The 12,564-nt window shown below is 40.9% G+C and overlaps 1 protein-coding gene across 2 annotated transcripts in view; it reads left to right on the top strand.

Moving 5' to 3' along the window:
• Window positions 1-12,564, top strand: part of RMND1 (required for meiotic nuclear division 1 homolog) — a 38,972-nt gene that overhangs the window by 6,707 nt on the left and 19,701 nt on the right. For both annotated transcript variants that reach the window (XM_053592439.1, XM_053592438.1), the window contains exons 4-5: window positions 5,486-5,594; window positions 9,205-9,280. In XM_053592439.1, coding sequence (XP_053448414.1) covers window positions 5,486-5,594; window positions 9,205-9,280 — 185 coding nt within the window. The remainder of the gene's footprint in view (window positions 1-5,485; window positions 5,595-9,204; window positions 9,281-12,564) is intronic.

Genomic DNA, 12,564 nt, shown 5'->3' with positions numbered 1-12,564 from the left:
GTTAAGTGTAAAAACCTGAATACACGGTACATCTAAGAAAGGGAAAGAGCAGTTCATTTTTTTCTTCTATTGTATCTGGCAGCACAGGCATCAAGTTTCTGAAGAAGCAGATATAGTCAGAGAAGTCCCTTTTTTTATAGGGATTTGTTGTGAAACATCACAGAGGCTTTATTTCTTTGGGTTGTCCATAGACTTGGAAGCAGTTTTCCTGAATTCCATTTTTTATTTTTCTTTAGAATTTTTTTTTTCTGCTTCTTTCCAGGAAACCATTTGAGGTAGGTTTTTCAAGTTCAACATCATTTCAAATGAGGTAATAAATGCTTTCACATTTAAGTCAGAGCAAACAGTTGATGTGAACAGAGAAATAAATTACCTAGTAGGAATGATCTAGTTGAACATTTAGTCTTGAGAATCTCAACGATTGAAGAGGAAATCCTCCTGTGATTATTTGTTGTTTATTGTTGTGGAGGAGACAGAAAAAAAAAACATAAAAATGACTTAAGAAAAATAACCTTTCCAACAATGAAGTTAAGGAATCAATTTCATGGGACCTTTTATAGGAGACATCATGTAACATGACAATTACTTTAGTTGGAGTTTGGCAGAAGCCGTATGTTGTCTTTCTAAAAGCAAAGGAAAATAATGGAAAATCATATGTCTCTAAAGTGATGGGCAGTAATACAATTCTGGAACATTGTTTTCTGGGGATTTTACTTTTCATAGAGGAAGCAGTCTTGAGGTGTGACGAGGTAATACAGCCCCAGGACTGAGGGCTGACTTTAATCTGCCCACTTGAGGGCCACTTCAGTTTTAACGTGGATACCATAGGGCTGATGAATCCTTGCTTACAAGGTAAACTTTTAACCCTTTATACCACTCCTCACTGAGACAGGGAAAAGACCCTACTGTGTATTAGAAAGTTTGTACCTGGCCTTGTTCCCACAGTGGCTCCTGAGCTTGCTCCCTCACCTGTGCGGAGCATCATGCATTTGGAATTGACTGAGTGAGGCTTCAGTCACGCTCTCTCCTATAATTAAATGTTTACCTGGTCTAGTTTGCAGAGATCATAACCTCCTGGGTATTTAACCCACCCCGTGTCAGTTGAGTTTTTGAGAGCACAGGTGCTTGGTGCTGCTCTGCTGTCTTTTAGGGGAAGAACAGCAGAGGGGGGGAACCGCTGGCCTGAGCAGCTGGCGCCTGGCACAGGAGAGTGTTTTTAGACTATAGCACAGTGTGTTATAAAATTACTAGTGGGTTGTTGGTAATTTTTTAAAAGAAACAATAGAAAATACTGCACATGAAGAAAAATACTGATTTGTGAAGCTTCTGTGGATGATTATTGGTGTGTCTACACATTTGTGTATATAGTGTGTACATAAAATGATTTCTCACTATAGCTCATAACCAACAAAACTTACAGGGTAAGGCACTCCACTAGTAATGTAAACTGTATCTTTGCTTTGTAACTTTTCCATCTCTAATCAGTACATTGTGGGAGAAGATGGGTTTTTCCCTTAGTAAATATGCTCCATTTCTATTCCCAGTACTTGTGACACCAAGTATGTGGTCTGTTCTCCACATCAACAGGTTCTCCAGCTCTGGACAGGGGCAGGGTGTTCTGCAATCCAGCTGAGTCCTGCCAGTAGCCAGAGTTCATGCAGACCCCTCAGTTGAGCTTAGTCCCATGAGACTGCCTCACTGCAGACACCTGTACTGCTGACCAGCCAGCTATCCTGGGCCTTCCATGACCCCCTCCTGGGGTTTGATAATTTGCTAAAGCACCTCACAGAACCCAGGGAAACCCTTTATTATGTTCAGCAGTTTATTACAAGAGGTATCCTAAAGGGTACAGATGAAGAAGTGCACAGGGTAAAGTCTGGAAGAGCCCTGAACTTGGGGGATTCTGTCCTGTGGGATTGGCACACATCACCCTCCCCGCACTTGGATGAACGGACCAACCCAGAACTTCTCTGTACCTCACTGTTGAGGTGTTTCTGTGGAAGTTCCCTCACCCTCACATGGGCTTGATCGATTATTAACTTAATCTCCAGCCTCTCTTCTTCCCCCAGAGGCTAGGTGGGGCCGAAAGTTCTCGGCCTCTAATCCAGGTTTGTTCTTTCTGGCAACTAGCCCCCATCTTGATGCTCTCCAGGAGCCCACCTAAAGACACCTCATTAAAACAAAAGATGTTCCTGTTATTCAAGAAATTCCAAAGGATTTAGAAGCTCTGTGTTTGGAACTGAAGGCAAAGACCAAACATCACAATAAAAAATGTTCTTATCCATTATCGCCCCTGTTGCTTAGGACAAGACAAAGATTTTAGGAGTTCTGGGCACAAATCAAGGACAAAAACCAAATTTAAAATTATTACATCAAAACATCTCGGTAATATAGGAGCAACATTGCCATGATCCAATTTTTTTAGTAATAGAGCATGAATAAAAAGAAGCCTTTTTTTGGTCAGTGTTCGTCACAGCATGTGATGCTTCTAAAACCAGCAGCATATAGCTTTATAGCGCCATCTGCTGGCACATGCCTTCTGTTGCCAGAGAAACCAAGCACACTGAAAAACAGTGGTTTGGGGTATTTTTGTTTGGGGGTTTTTTTAAGCAAATGAAAATAGAAAAGCCCTAAATCTAATAACTATGTTAGGTTGGTTTGCCACATGTATTTAAGACAAGTTGCTAATCTCCATCCTAAAACCTACCGTGTGCTTTACATATATACATGTAGTTAATGCTTAATATTCACTATAAAAATCCAAAAAGACATTTATGAAAATGAAAGCTTTTTAAATATCAGCACTTGTGATGAGTAGGGAAAAAAGAAAGTCAAAACACTTTGTAGTTCTTTTTCCCTTTACCAAATGAGCCTAAATAAAAACTTGAAATTTAAAAGCAAAGGAAGCAAAACCAAAAGCTGTCTAAAAAGTAAAATTTCAAAACGTGTGAATCATCTAACAATAAAAGCAGCCCACAAGTGAAACAGAGACTCAGATCCAAGAAGTTTGAGGAGGATACAAAGTGGTGTGGTGAGCCGTGGACGCTGCATTGGACAGAACTTCAAGTCAAACTAAATAGAAGATACTGAGAGAAGGGAAGGCGACCGTCCAGGAGACTTACAACAAAGATCCTTGGAGTGACTAAGTACAAACATTGTGTTTATTCCTCTATCTAGAGTTCAGAATATATTTTCTCATAAATATAGTGATCGAGTGACTTAGTCCCATCCTTAAGAGTTAAAAATAATGTGCATTTTTGGCACAGATTGGCCTGACCAGTGACATGAACAGTGGTGAACCAGGCCTGAGACCACAGGAGAGGTAGGGACTGCGTAGGTGGGAATGCCTGGGTCCCCCTACTCTATCCTGGGTCATTAGTGCCGGATTTTCCACATGGGTGAGAAATGGTGGAAATCTGGATTTTGTGTGAAATCTTTCAATTGGCTGTTGACAGCTCAATTTTGGACGTGCCATGTAAGTCAACTCTTGAGTTGGATGGCTCTCTAAGCTGCCAGCTTACAACTGATTCTAGGAAGAGGCAGCCTCTACCATTTCCAGCACAGTTGTGGAAGGACCCTTCACTGGACTAGCTTTTTACCTCCTTTGTGTGCCTCTTGCTTTTCCCGCTCCAGCTGAATGAAGTGTATCAGTTGTAGCAGTCGCACAAGTAATTCTGTCATCCAAACTCAAATACCCTGATTTTACCTGGCAAACTTGAATAGATTTGTCAGGTCTCAGAGTAGAGCCTGCCTGCTGTGGTCTTACTTGGTGCCTCCCACCAGGACTCCGTTGTTTCAGCCAGGTACTCTGTACTTTTTAAATAGTAGCTCCACAGAGCCTTGGAGGGAGCGGCTCATGCTTGTAGCTCTAAACCTTAAGCACATACCTGATCCCCATACTGCAATAAATAGGCTTAGGCTCTCTTCATCCATTGCTTATATATTGGTGTGTGCTTACTTTCTTGTGGGACTAGGTGAATTAGCTTTTCTGTTATCTGCTAATAATAGTGTGCTATATCCATTTATCCTCACATTCCCAAGTAATTTCAGCTTGTCTGACTTCTATTATTTTCTAATTGAATTAAACTTGTTTTGCTTATGAGTGGATTTTTTTTTTATTTTAGGTTTTTCAGTTTATATGGGTTCTCAAGTCCTCTGTTTATTCCTCTGCTACTTTTTAAACCACATGTTGGAGCTGTGTACCAGATTCAGGGAAAGGCAAAGCAGGGTCAGGCTGTTTCTTGGGAGAGGGCCAGGAGTTAAGAAACAGAGGTGGGAGGAAGGAATTAATATACTGCTTCTCTGAAATTTCATAGTAGGAATGTAACAGAAGGGGAAGGAATTTGGGAGCTGAAATGAGTAAGTCCTAAGAATAAATGTTGATTTAGTGACTCATAAACTTCTTTTGACCAATTAAAATCAACAAATGTTGAGCACAGTCTTGAGCAGTTTACATACGTCAGCCTGTTTAAACTATATGGTAACCCTGTAAAGTAGGCATTGTTGTTAACTCTTGTTACTCAATGTTGTTACTATTTAATTTTCATTAAATTCTACGTCTGAAATCCTAACTGTTAACTTTGTTGACCTCCTCCCATAGTAAGAAATGTATTTAACATTCTGCAGGCATAGTAAGCCAGTTTATGTAACGTGACAGAAAACTTCCTATGCTTTACTATGAGTAATGCACTATAATATTTCCTATTTTATTTTATTTTTTGAAAAAGTGGTTTGGGCCAACTAAATTGATGTAGGTTGTGACCTATAGTGGAAAAAAACAGAGCACTGGGCCATCCAACGTATGTCTGTTGTGTAGACACGTGAATATCCACGTGCATACATGTCTGTCGTGTAGACACGTGAGTATCCACGTGCACACATGTCTGTCGTGTAGACACGTGAGTATCCACATGGATAAGACTCAACAACGCATGCACCAAAGTACTAGCCAAACCAGGACACATTCTGAGTTTTATAGACATTTTGTTTAGTATTATTAACCAGAGTAGAAATACCGTAATTCCTCTGGGGATTTAAAGGACTCTGCCTGTGCAGGGCTAGTGACAAATTAGAAAATCTCCTCAAATATTAAAGTTGCTTTGAAAAAAACTCATGGAAACTCAGGGCTGGGGAGACTTTAAATACCATTTCATCTATTCACCAATATGATGCCCTAATCCTCTCTGTATCTTTTGTTCTGTCTGTGCTTGAAACGCTACCGGTGAGGAAGTGGTTTCCCTTTCAGGATAATCCATCCCATGTTTTTGGCTAGCAGCAGCAAGTTCTTTTGTAGGTTGAGCTGAGATTTGTCTCCGTGTCACTTGTCCTCTTCATCCTCATTGCCATCCCTTGTATGGAGCTTTGGGATGTCTGAAGAAAACACAGAGCATTAGCTTTGCATAATGGCGTTCTGTAAGGTGGCCCTGAAGCCCCACAGGCAGCTGAGCCTCCCGGTAACCTGTGTTGTGCTCGTCCCCCTGAACAGGACCTGCTGCAGTGCACAGCATTTGCCACGGCAGATGAGTATCACCTGGGAAATCTGTCTCAGGATCTGGCCTCCCATGGATATGTCGAAATAACAAGCTTGCCTAGAGGTACTTCTTCTTAAACCTGGGGCCAAGTATGTTAAAATGTATTAGATGCTTTTTTTAATGATGCTCTTTTAAGTGTACATTTGTTCACATTTCATTTTTATTTTTTAGGATTTTATCATAAATGTGGTGTTGAATCTCTTTATACAAATGACATAATGAAAATAAAATGTATTTATGGAGAACATAGTTCTCAGAGTAAATATTATGCTTTATAGGATCACTGTCACTTGGGGTGGCCAAAAATCATGCTGTGTCATTTCTATGACATTAAAAAGTTACTTTCATATTGCAGAAGAACTATAAAATTCTTTTTTTTTTTTTGGCCGGGGCTGGGTTTGAACCCGCCACCTCCGGCTTATAGGACTGGCGCCCTACTCACTGAGCCACAGGCGCCGCCCAGAACTATTAAAATTCTTAGAAATGAGAAGAGCCCTTAAAAAATTTACTAGTTCAAACCCAGCCCCAGCCAAAAAAAAAAAAAAAAAATTTTTACTAGTTCAGGGCGGTGCCTGTGGCTCAGTGGGTAGGGCACCAGCCTCATATACTGAGGGTGGCGGGTTCAAACCCATACCCGGCCAAACTGCAACAAAAAATAGCGGGGCGTTGTGGTGGGTGCCTGTAGTCCCAGTTACTCGGGAGGCTGAGGCAAGAGAATCACCTAAGCCCAGGAGTTGGAGGTTGCTGTGAGCTGTGATGCCATGGTACTCTACCAAGGGTGATAAAGTGAGACTCTATCTCTAAAAAAAAAAAATTTACCAGTTCAATCTAATAGTAATAAAATAGCATAAAAAAAGAAGAAAAACATAACTGAGAATTTTAGGGTAGTATCAGGAAGGATTCTTAAGAAAATAGCCTGCTTTACATTAAAAAATAAATAACTTAGGATATTTTGATGAAAGAGAATTCTGTGGTGAAATTCAAGATCGCCCAATACTCAGAAAACTTATGAATTTGCCTGAAGGTAGCAATCCCTGCTACAAAGAAAATTCTTAAAAGAGTTGTTAATCTCATAAAAAACAGTTGAAATGTCATTGTGCTTTTTCAGCCCTGATGATCTGAACAGATTGTGCTGTTTGATGACAGAAACAAGCATAGTTGACTAAGAAAAACAGCTCCGTCCAGAGCCCCTAAAATGAAAAATTGCTCAGGGGTATTGTTGGGTGACATGGAAGGCAGCCAGAAGTATGGCCTTGTGCAGTGCGGAGAGGAGGGCTTCTTTGCCCTGGGTCTTTTCCATCTAATTTATGTTGCTTTTGGCTATGTGAGCAAATTTTGGCCTATGCGGGGTGTAGTAGATAGGGAAGTGAGAGTTCACAGTACAAAGGTAGTTTAGGATTTGGTCACTGTCTAAATCCCCCACCTCTACCGGGAATTCTGAAGCTTAGAGGATCTTGGTTTTGTGTCAAGAAGTTATGCTATCTATAGTTTTTACAAATGAATAATAGTATATTTGTTAATTGCTCTATTAGCATGTGTCATCCATAATTTACATTATAGGATATATACTAATGGCTTATGATAAATATTACTATGTAAAGTAACTACTTGTTAATAAGCATGGATATATTAGTATATGTTTAATAATATTCAATATTGAAAAGATTAAAAAAAATTGGCTTTTTGTTGTGTTTTTTTTTTTGAGACAGAGTCTCACTATGTCGCCCTTGATAGAGTGCCATGGCATCACAGTTCACAGTGATGTTTGTTCACAGTTCACAAACTCTTGGGCTTAAGCAATTCTCTTGCCTCAACCTCCCAAGTGGCTGGGACTGCAGGCACCTGCCACAATACCCGGCTATTTTTTTGTTGCAGTTGTCATTGTTTAGTAGGCCTGGGCCAGGTTCAAACCTGCCAGCCCCTGTGTATGTGGCCGGTGCCCCAACCGCTGAGCTACGAGTGCCAAACTGAAAAGATTAAAATTTTTAAATAGTTACAGGTGGCTACAGTGGCAGTTCTCATGATTAGACTTGAAATCAGATATGTTCTGAAATGGGTAGTATCTTTATTTTTTTATATTTTCTGTTCTGCATACTTCATATAATTTAAAATTAAGCAGAATGAGTAATTTGGTAATATTGAAATTATGTTACTAATAAAATGGTATTTAAAGGAAGAGACTATATTAATACTTCATATTTTAAATTAATTTTGTAGAAAAAAGTTTAATTCTTGAAGCTTAGTTGTACTGACCCTAAGACTTTAATAATTGTGAACCGGGGCTGGATATAGTGGCCAAAGCAGGCGGGTCACTTGAGGCCAGGAGTTGAAGACCAACATGGGCAATGCGAGACCCTGTCTCTACAAACACATTTTTTTTTTTTTTGTAAAGACAGAGTCTCACTTTATGGCCCTTGGTAGAGGGCCATGGCCTCACACAGCTCACAGCAACCTCCAACTCCTGGGCTTAAGCGATTCTCTTGCCTCAGCCTCCCGAGTAGCTGGGACTACAGGCACCCGCCACAATGCCCGGCTATTTTTTTGGTTGCAGTTTGGCCGGGGCCGGGTTTGAACCCGCCACCCTCGGTATATGGGGCCGGTGCCTTACCGACTGAGCTACAGGCGCCGCCCTACAAACACATTTTTAAAGATTAGCCAGGCCTGGGCTAGATGCAGTGGCTCATGCCTGTAATCCTAGCACTGTGGAAGGCCAAGGCTAGTGGATTACTTGAGCCCAGGAGTTCACGACCAGCCAGAGCAAGAGTGAGATTCCTGTCTCTACTGAAAAAAAAAGAAAAAGAGGGCGGCGCCTGTGGCTCAGTCGGTAAGGCGCCGGCCCCATATACCGAGGGTGGCGGGTTCAAACCCGGCCCCGGCCAAACTGCAACCAAAAAATAGCCGGGCGTTGTGGTAGGCGCCTGTAGTCCCAGCTACTCTGGAGGCTGAGGCAAGAGAATCACTTAAACCCAGGAGTTGGAGGTTGCTGTGAGCTGTGTGAGGCCACGGCACTCTACCCAGGGCAATAAAGTGAAACTCTGTCTCTACAAAAAAAAAAAAAAAAAGAAAAAGAAGCTGGGCATTGTGGCAGGCACATATAGGCCCAGCTTACTCGGGAGACTGAGGAAGGATCATTGCCTGAACCCTGGAGTTCGAGGTTGTTGTGAGCTATGACACTGGCACTAGCTGGGGGCAACAGAGTGAGACTCTGTCTCATGAAAAAAGAAAAAATTAGCGAGGCATGGTAGTGTAGCTACTTGGGAGGCTGAGGCAGGAGGATCACCCGAGCCAGGAATTTGAGGTTGCTGCAAGACATGATGCACCATTGCACTCCAGCCTGGGCAATAGAGTGAGACCCTGTCTTAAAAAAAAAAGTAATTGGACTGATGATTATTGAATCAAAATGGGTGTGAGAGAGCAGTTTTAAATAGCACTAATAATATCACAGGTTGTTGAATGTTATAAGAAAGTAATGACTATGGTCATTTTTCCTCATGGTCATATTTTCATTTTTATGTATTAACTCCTTTCAGAAAGCTTAGTGGAAAGATGCAGATTGTGTTACAGCATACTTCTTGATATATAAAATAGTACTTTATTAAAATATTTATAGGTGACTCTTACACTTCATGGTACCTTGTAACATAGTTTTTTGTTCATTTCTTCAAAATCACAGATGCAGCAAATATTTTGGTGATCGGTGTGGGAAATTCTGCAAAAGAAGGTGATCCTGGAACAGTATTCTTCTTCAGGTAAGACAGGAAAGAAGTCTTACTGGGAGATAGGTCTGTGGCAACTAATTTCGTTCTTTAAAAGTGCAGGTGTACCTCAATTGTGAATGTATTCAAAATGTATTTATGATTTGAATTTATCACATAAGTTTTATTTGATCTAGGAGAGCTGTTACTTGTAGGAATTTTCTGGTAAATCCTCTTATGAAATAATTTTTTTTTTTTTTTTTTAAAGACAGAGTCTCACTATGTTAAATACAGCAACTTCAAACTCTCAGGCTTAAGCAATTCTCTTGCCTCAGACTCCCAAGTAGGTGGGACTACAGGCGTTACTGCCATAACGCCTAGCTGTGAAATAAAGAATTTTTAAAACAAATAATCTTCCCCTGGTTTGGCTTTCTTGTAAATGTAGATTTTCATGGGCTAAGTTCATGTAAAGCATCCTCTTCCTTCATCTTTGACCCTTTTCAAACTCAGGCTACCTGCCCAGCTGTCTTTTCCTTTGCCAATTTCGTCCTTTTTTCTTTCTTTCTTTCTTTTTGCAGCTCTTCAGCTAAGGTTTTAGCCCCCCTTTCTTCTTCAGAGGTATTAGATTGAGACCGTGACTCAGATACACTTACTTCTTTTATTTAAAGTTTGTCTTGATACCAAATCCTCTAGAGTAGCTGACTGGGAGTAAAAACGGTAACACATGTAGAAACCATGCAAAGTAATGTCATATTATCCTCACCATGCTTGGGGAAGGTCTGTTATTCTCATTTTGCAGCTGAGAAAATGAAGGTCAGAAGGATGAAGTGAATTATCCATAATCTTGAGACTAGTAAGCAGCAAAACAAAAGCCCATGGGACGCCCATAAGAATCCGAACCTGAGTCACACTTTTGTGGTCGTGGTCCTTACAGTTGATAATAACCAGAGGCCCTATCTGTATTCCTTTCAATGCCTGCCTGCCTTTGACCCTGTCTTAGAGATATTCAAAATTTCAAATTTAGTCTAAGTAGAATAATAGCATCCCTCCCTTAAGGGAGGAGTTTAGATTTCTGAGGACCTCTAGAAATCCAGTAGAAATACATATGTATTTGTATGTATTTGCAAATACATTTTCTAGTGGCCACATTAAAAAAATTTTTTTGAAAGATGAAATTAACTTTGAATGACACAAGTATCTTATGCATCTTGAAATTTTAATATATTTTATTTAATCCAACATATCTAAAATACTGTCATTTCAACGTGTAATTAATTAATGAGATTTTTCCACTCCTCCCTTTGTACTAAACCTTTGAAGTCTGCTGTGTATGTCACACTCAGCCCTCAGCCCGTCCCAGTTCACACCGGGCATCTTTTAAGTGCTCAGCGGCCACATGCAGGCTCTGAGCCCCACATTGCACACGTGGCTCTAGATAAAGGAGAGTGTAATGCACCAGTCCTCTCTTATGCCTAAAAGTGATTCTCTGAACTGATACTGTGGCTGTGGTTTGAAACGCCCTCTCGTGAGTCCATATCCTGAGACCCTGTCCTGGGTTCTTGTGGCAGGTTGCTGACTGGTCTCCCTGCCTGCCTGCTCACCCACCCCCAGTCTGTTGTGTGGCCACAGCCCAGCAGCCACCAGCTGTTTATTCTGACACTCCCTCCCCTGTGCTCCCTGAACCTGTGCGTCCCTCTGCTCTGTAGGCTCCTCTCATTTTCTCATTTGACAGCTCTGCTGGTTCTTAGGAGAGGTGTCCCTCTGATGCACAGCCCTGCACAACCGTGTACACTGTTACCCCACAGAGCTCTCTTACGCACTCATCACACACTATTGTAACTGGGGGTCCAAGTGTCAGTCTTTTCTAGATCGAGGATAGGAAATAGATCATACTTACCATTGCAAAGCACAGGCTCACTTATGTATTAAGTACTAAACAAGTGTTTAAAGGGTGATATGGGGCCCTCATATTTTTACCCGTCTTCCATTTCCATGTTTCCTTCCCTCAGTACAGTAATTCAGAGCCATAACTCACTTACCACCTAAAACAACTGAATACATCAAACTTCAGAAAATGAACAAGTGCGTTTATAGTTTTAAGCTTTAAATTCTGTCAAAGCCAAAATCAGATTCACAAAGCCTCCCATGGCTTCACTGTAGTTCTGTGCTAAGCACTGGAAGGATGGGTGGCATTTTTCCATAGAGGCTTTTAGCCAGCTGAGGCTGTAACTGATCTCAGTCACTTTATTACACGACTATTAAAAGCATGATTAGTTATTCTTTGCCCATGGCAGAGAACTTAGACAGGGTCTCAAAAAATATTCTGACTTACGTGGATCAGAAATGAACCGAGTATGAGTGTAGATACGTGAAGTTACGTAGTACTACAGTAATAGCTGTCAATTCTGCAAGCCAAGTTGCAATCCATGGATTTTGGAGAGGTCAGGTTTTATCAACAATTTTAAAAGTAACTGTTACTTTGGCAAGTTCATCTAGGCACCATAATGTCAAATTAGTAAATAAATCATGTTTTAAAACATTGTATCCTGTAGCCAGGCATTGAGGCAGGAGCCTGTAGTCCCAGCTACTTGGGAGGCTAAGGCAAGAGAATCGTTTAAGCCCAAGAGTCTGAGGTTGCTGTGAGCTGTGATGCCACAGCACTGTACCCAGGACGACAGCTTGAGACTCTTGTCTCCAAAATAAAAATAAAAAAAAATTGCATCCTGGACACATTCTAAAAGTTACCTAAGCATAGCTTTATATATGGCCCTAAAGAATGTATTGTACATTTACCTTTTCTTATTTTTTTTTTATTGTTGGGGATTCATTGAGGGTACAATAAACCATGTTACACTGATTGCATTTGTTAGCTAAAGTCCCTCTTACAATTGTGTCTTGCCCCCAAAAGGTATGGCACACACCAAGGCCCCACCTCCCTCCCTCCTTCCCTCTCTCTGCTCTTCCTTTCCCCACTCCTCCTTCCTTCTTTCTCTCTCTGCTCTCCCCTTCCCCCACCCCCACCATGTCATTAATTGTCATTAATTGTCCTCATATCAAAATTGAGTACATAGGATTCATGCTTCTCCATTCTTGCGATGCTTTACTAAGAATAATGTCTTCCCTTCCATCCAGGTTAATACGAAGGATGTAAAGTCTCCATTTTTTTTAATAGCTGAATAGTATTCCATGGTACACATATACCGCAGCTTGTTAATCCATTCCTGGGTTGGTGGGCATTTAGGCTGTTTCCACATTTTGGCGATTGTAAATTGAGCTGCAATAAACAGTCTAGTACAAGTGTCCTTATGATAAAAGGATTTTTTTTCCTTCTGGGTAGA

This window comes from Nycticebus coucang, chromosome 5 (genome assembly GCF_027406575.1).
Source record: "Nycticebus coucang isolate mNycCou1 chromosome 5, mNycCou1.pri, whole genome shotgun sequence".
Lineage (NCBI taxonomy): Eukaryota > Metazoa > Chordata > Mammalia > Primates > Lorisidae > Nycticebus > Nycticebus coucang.
This window is presented reverse-complemented; position numbering and strand designations above follow the sequence as displayed.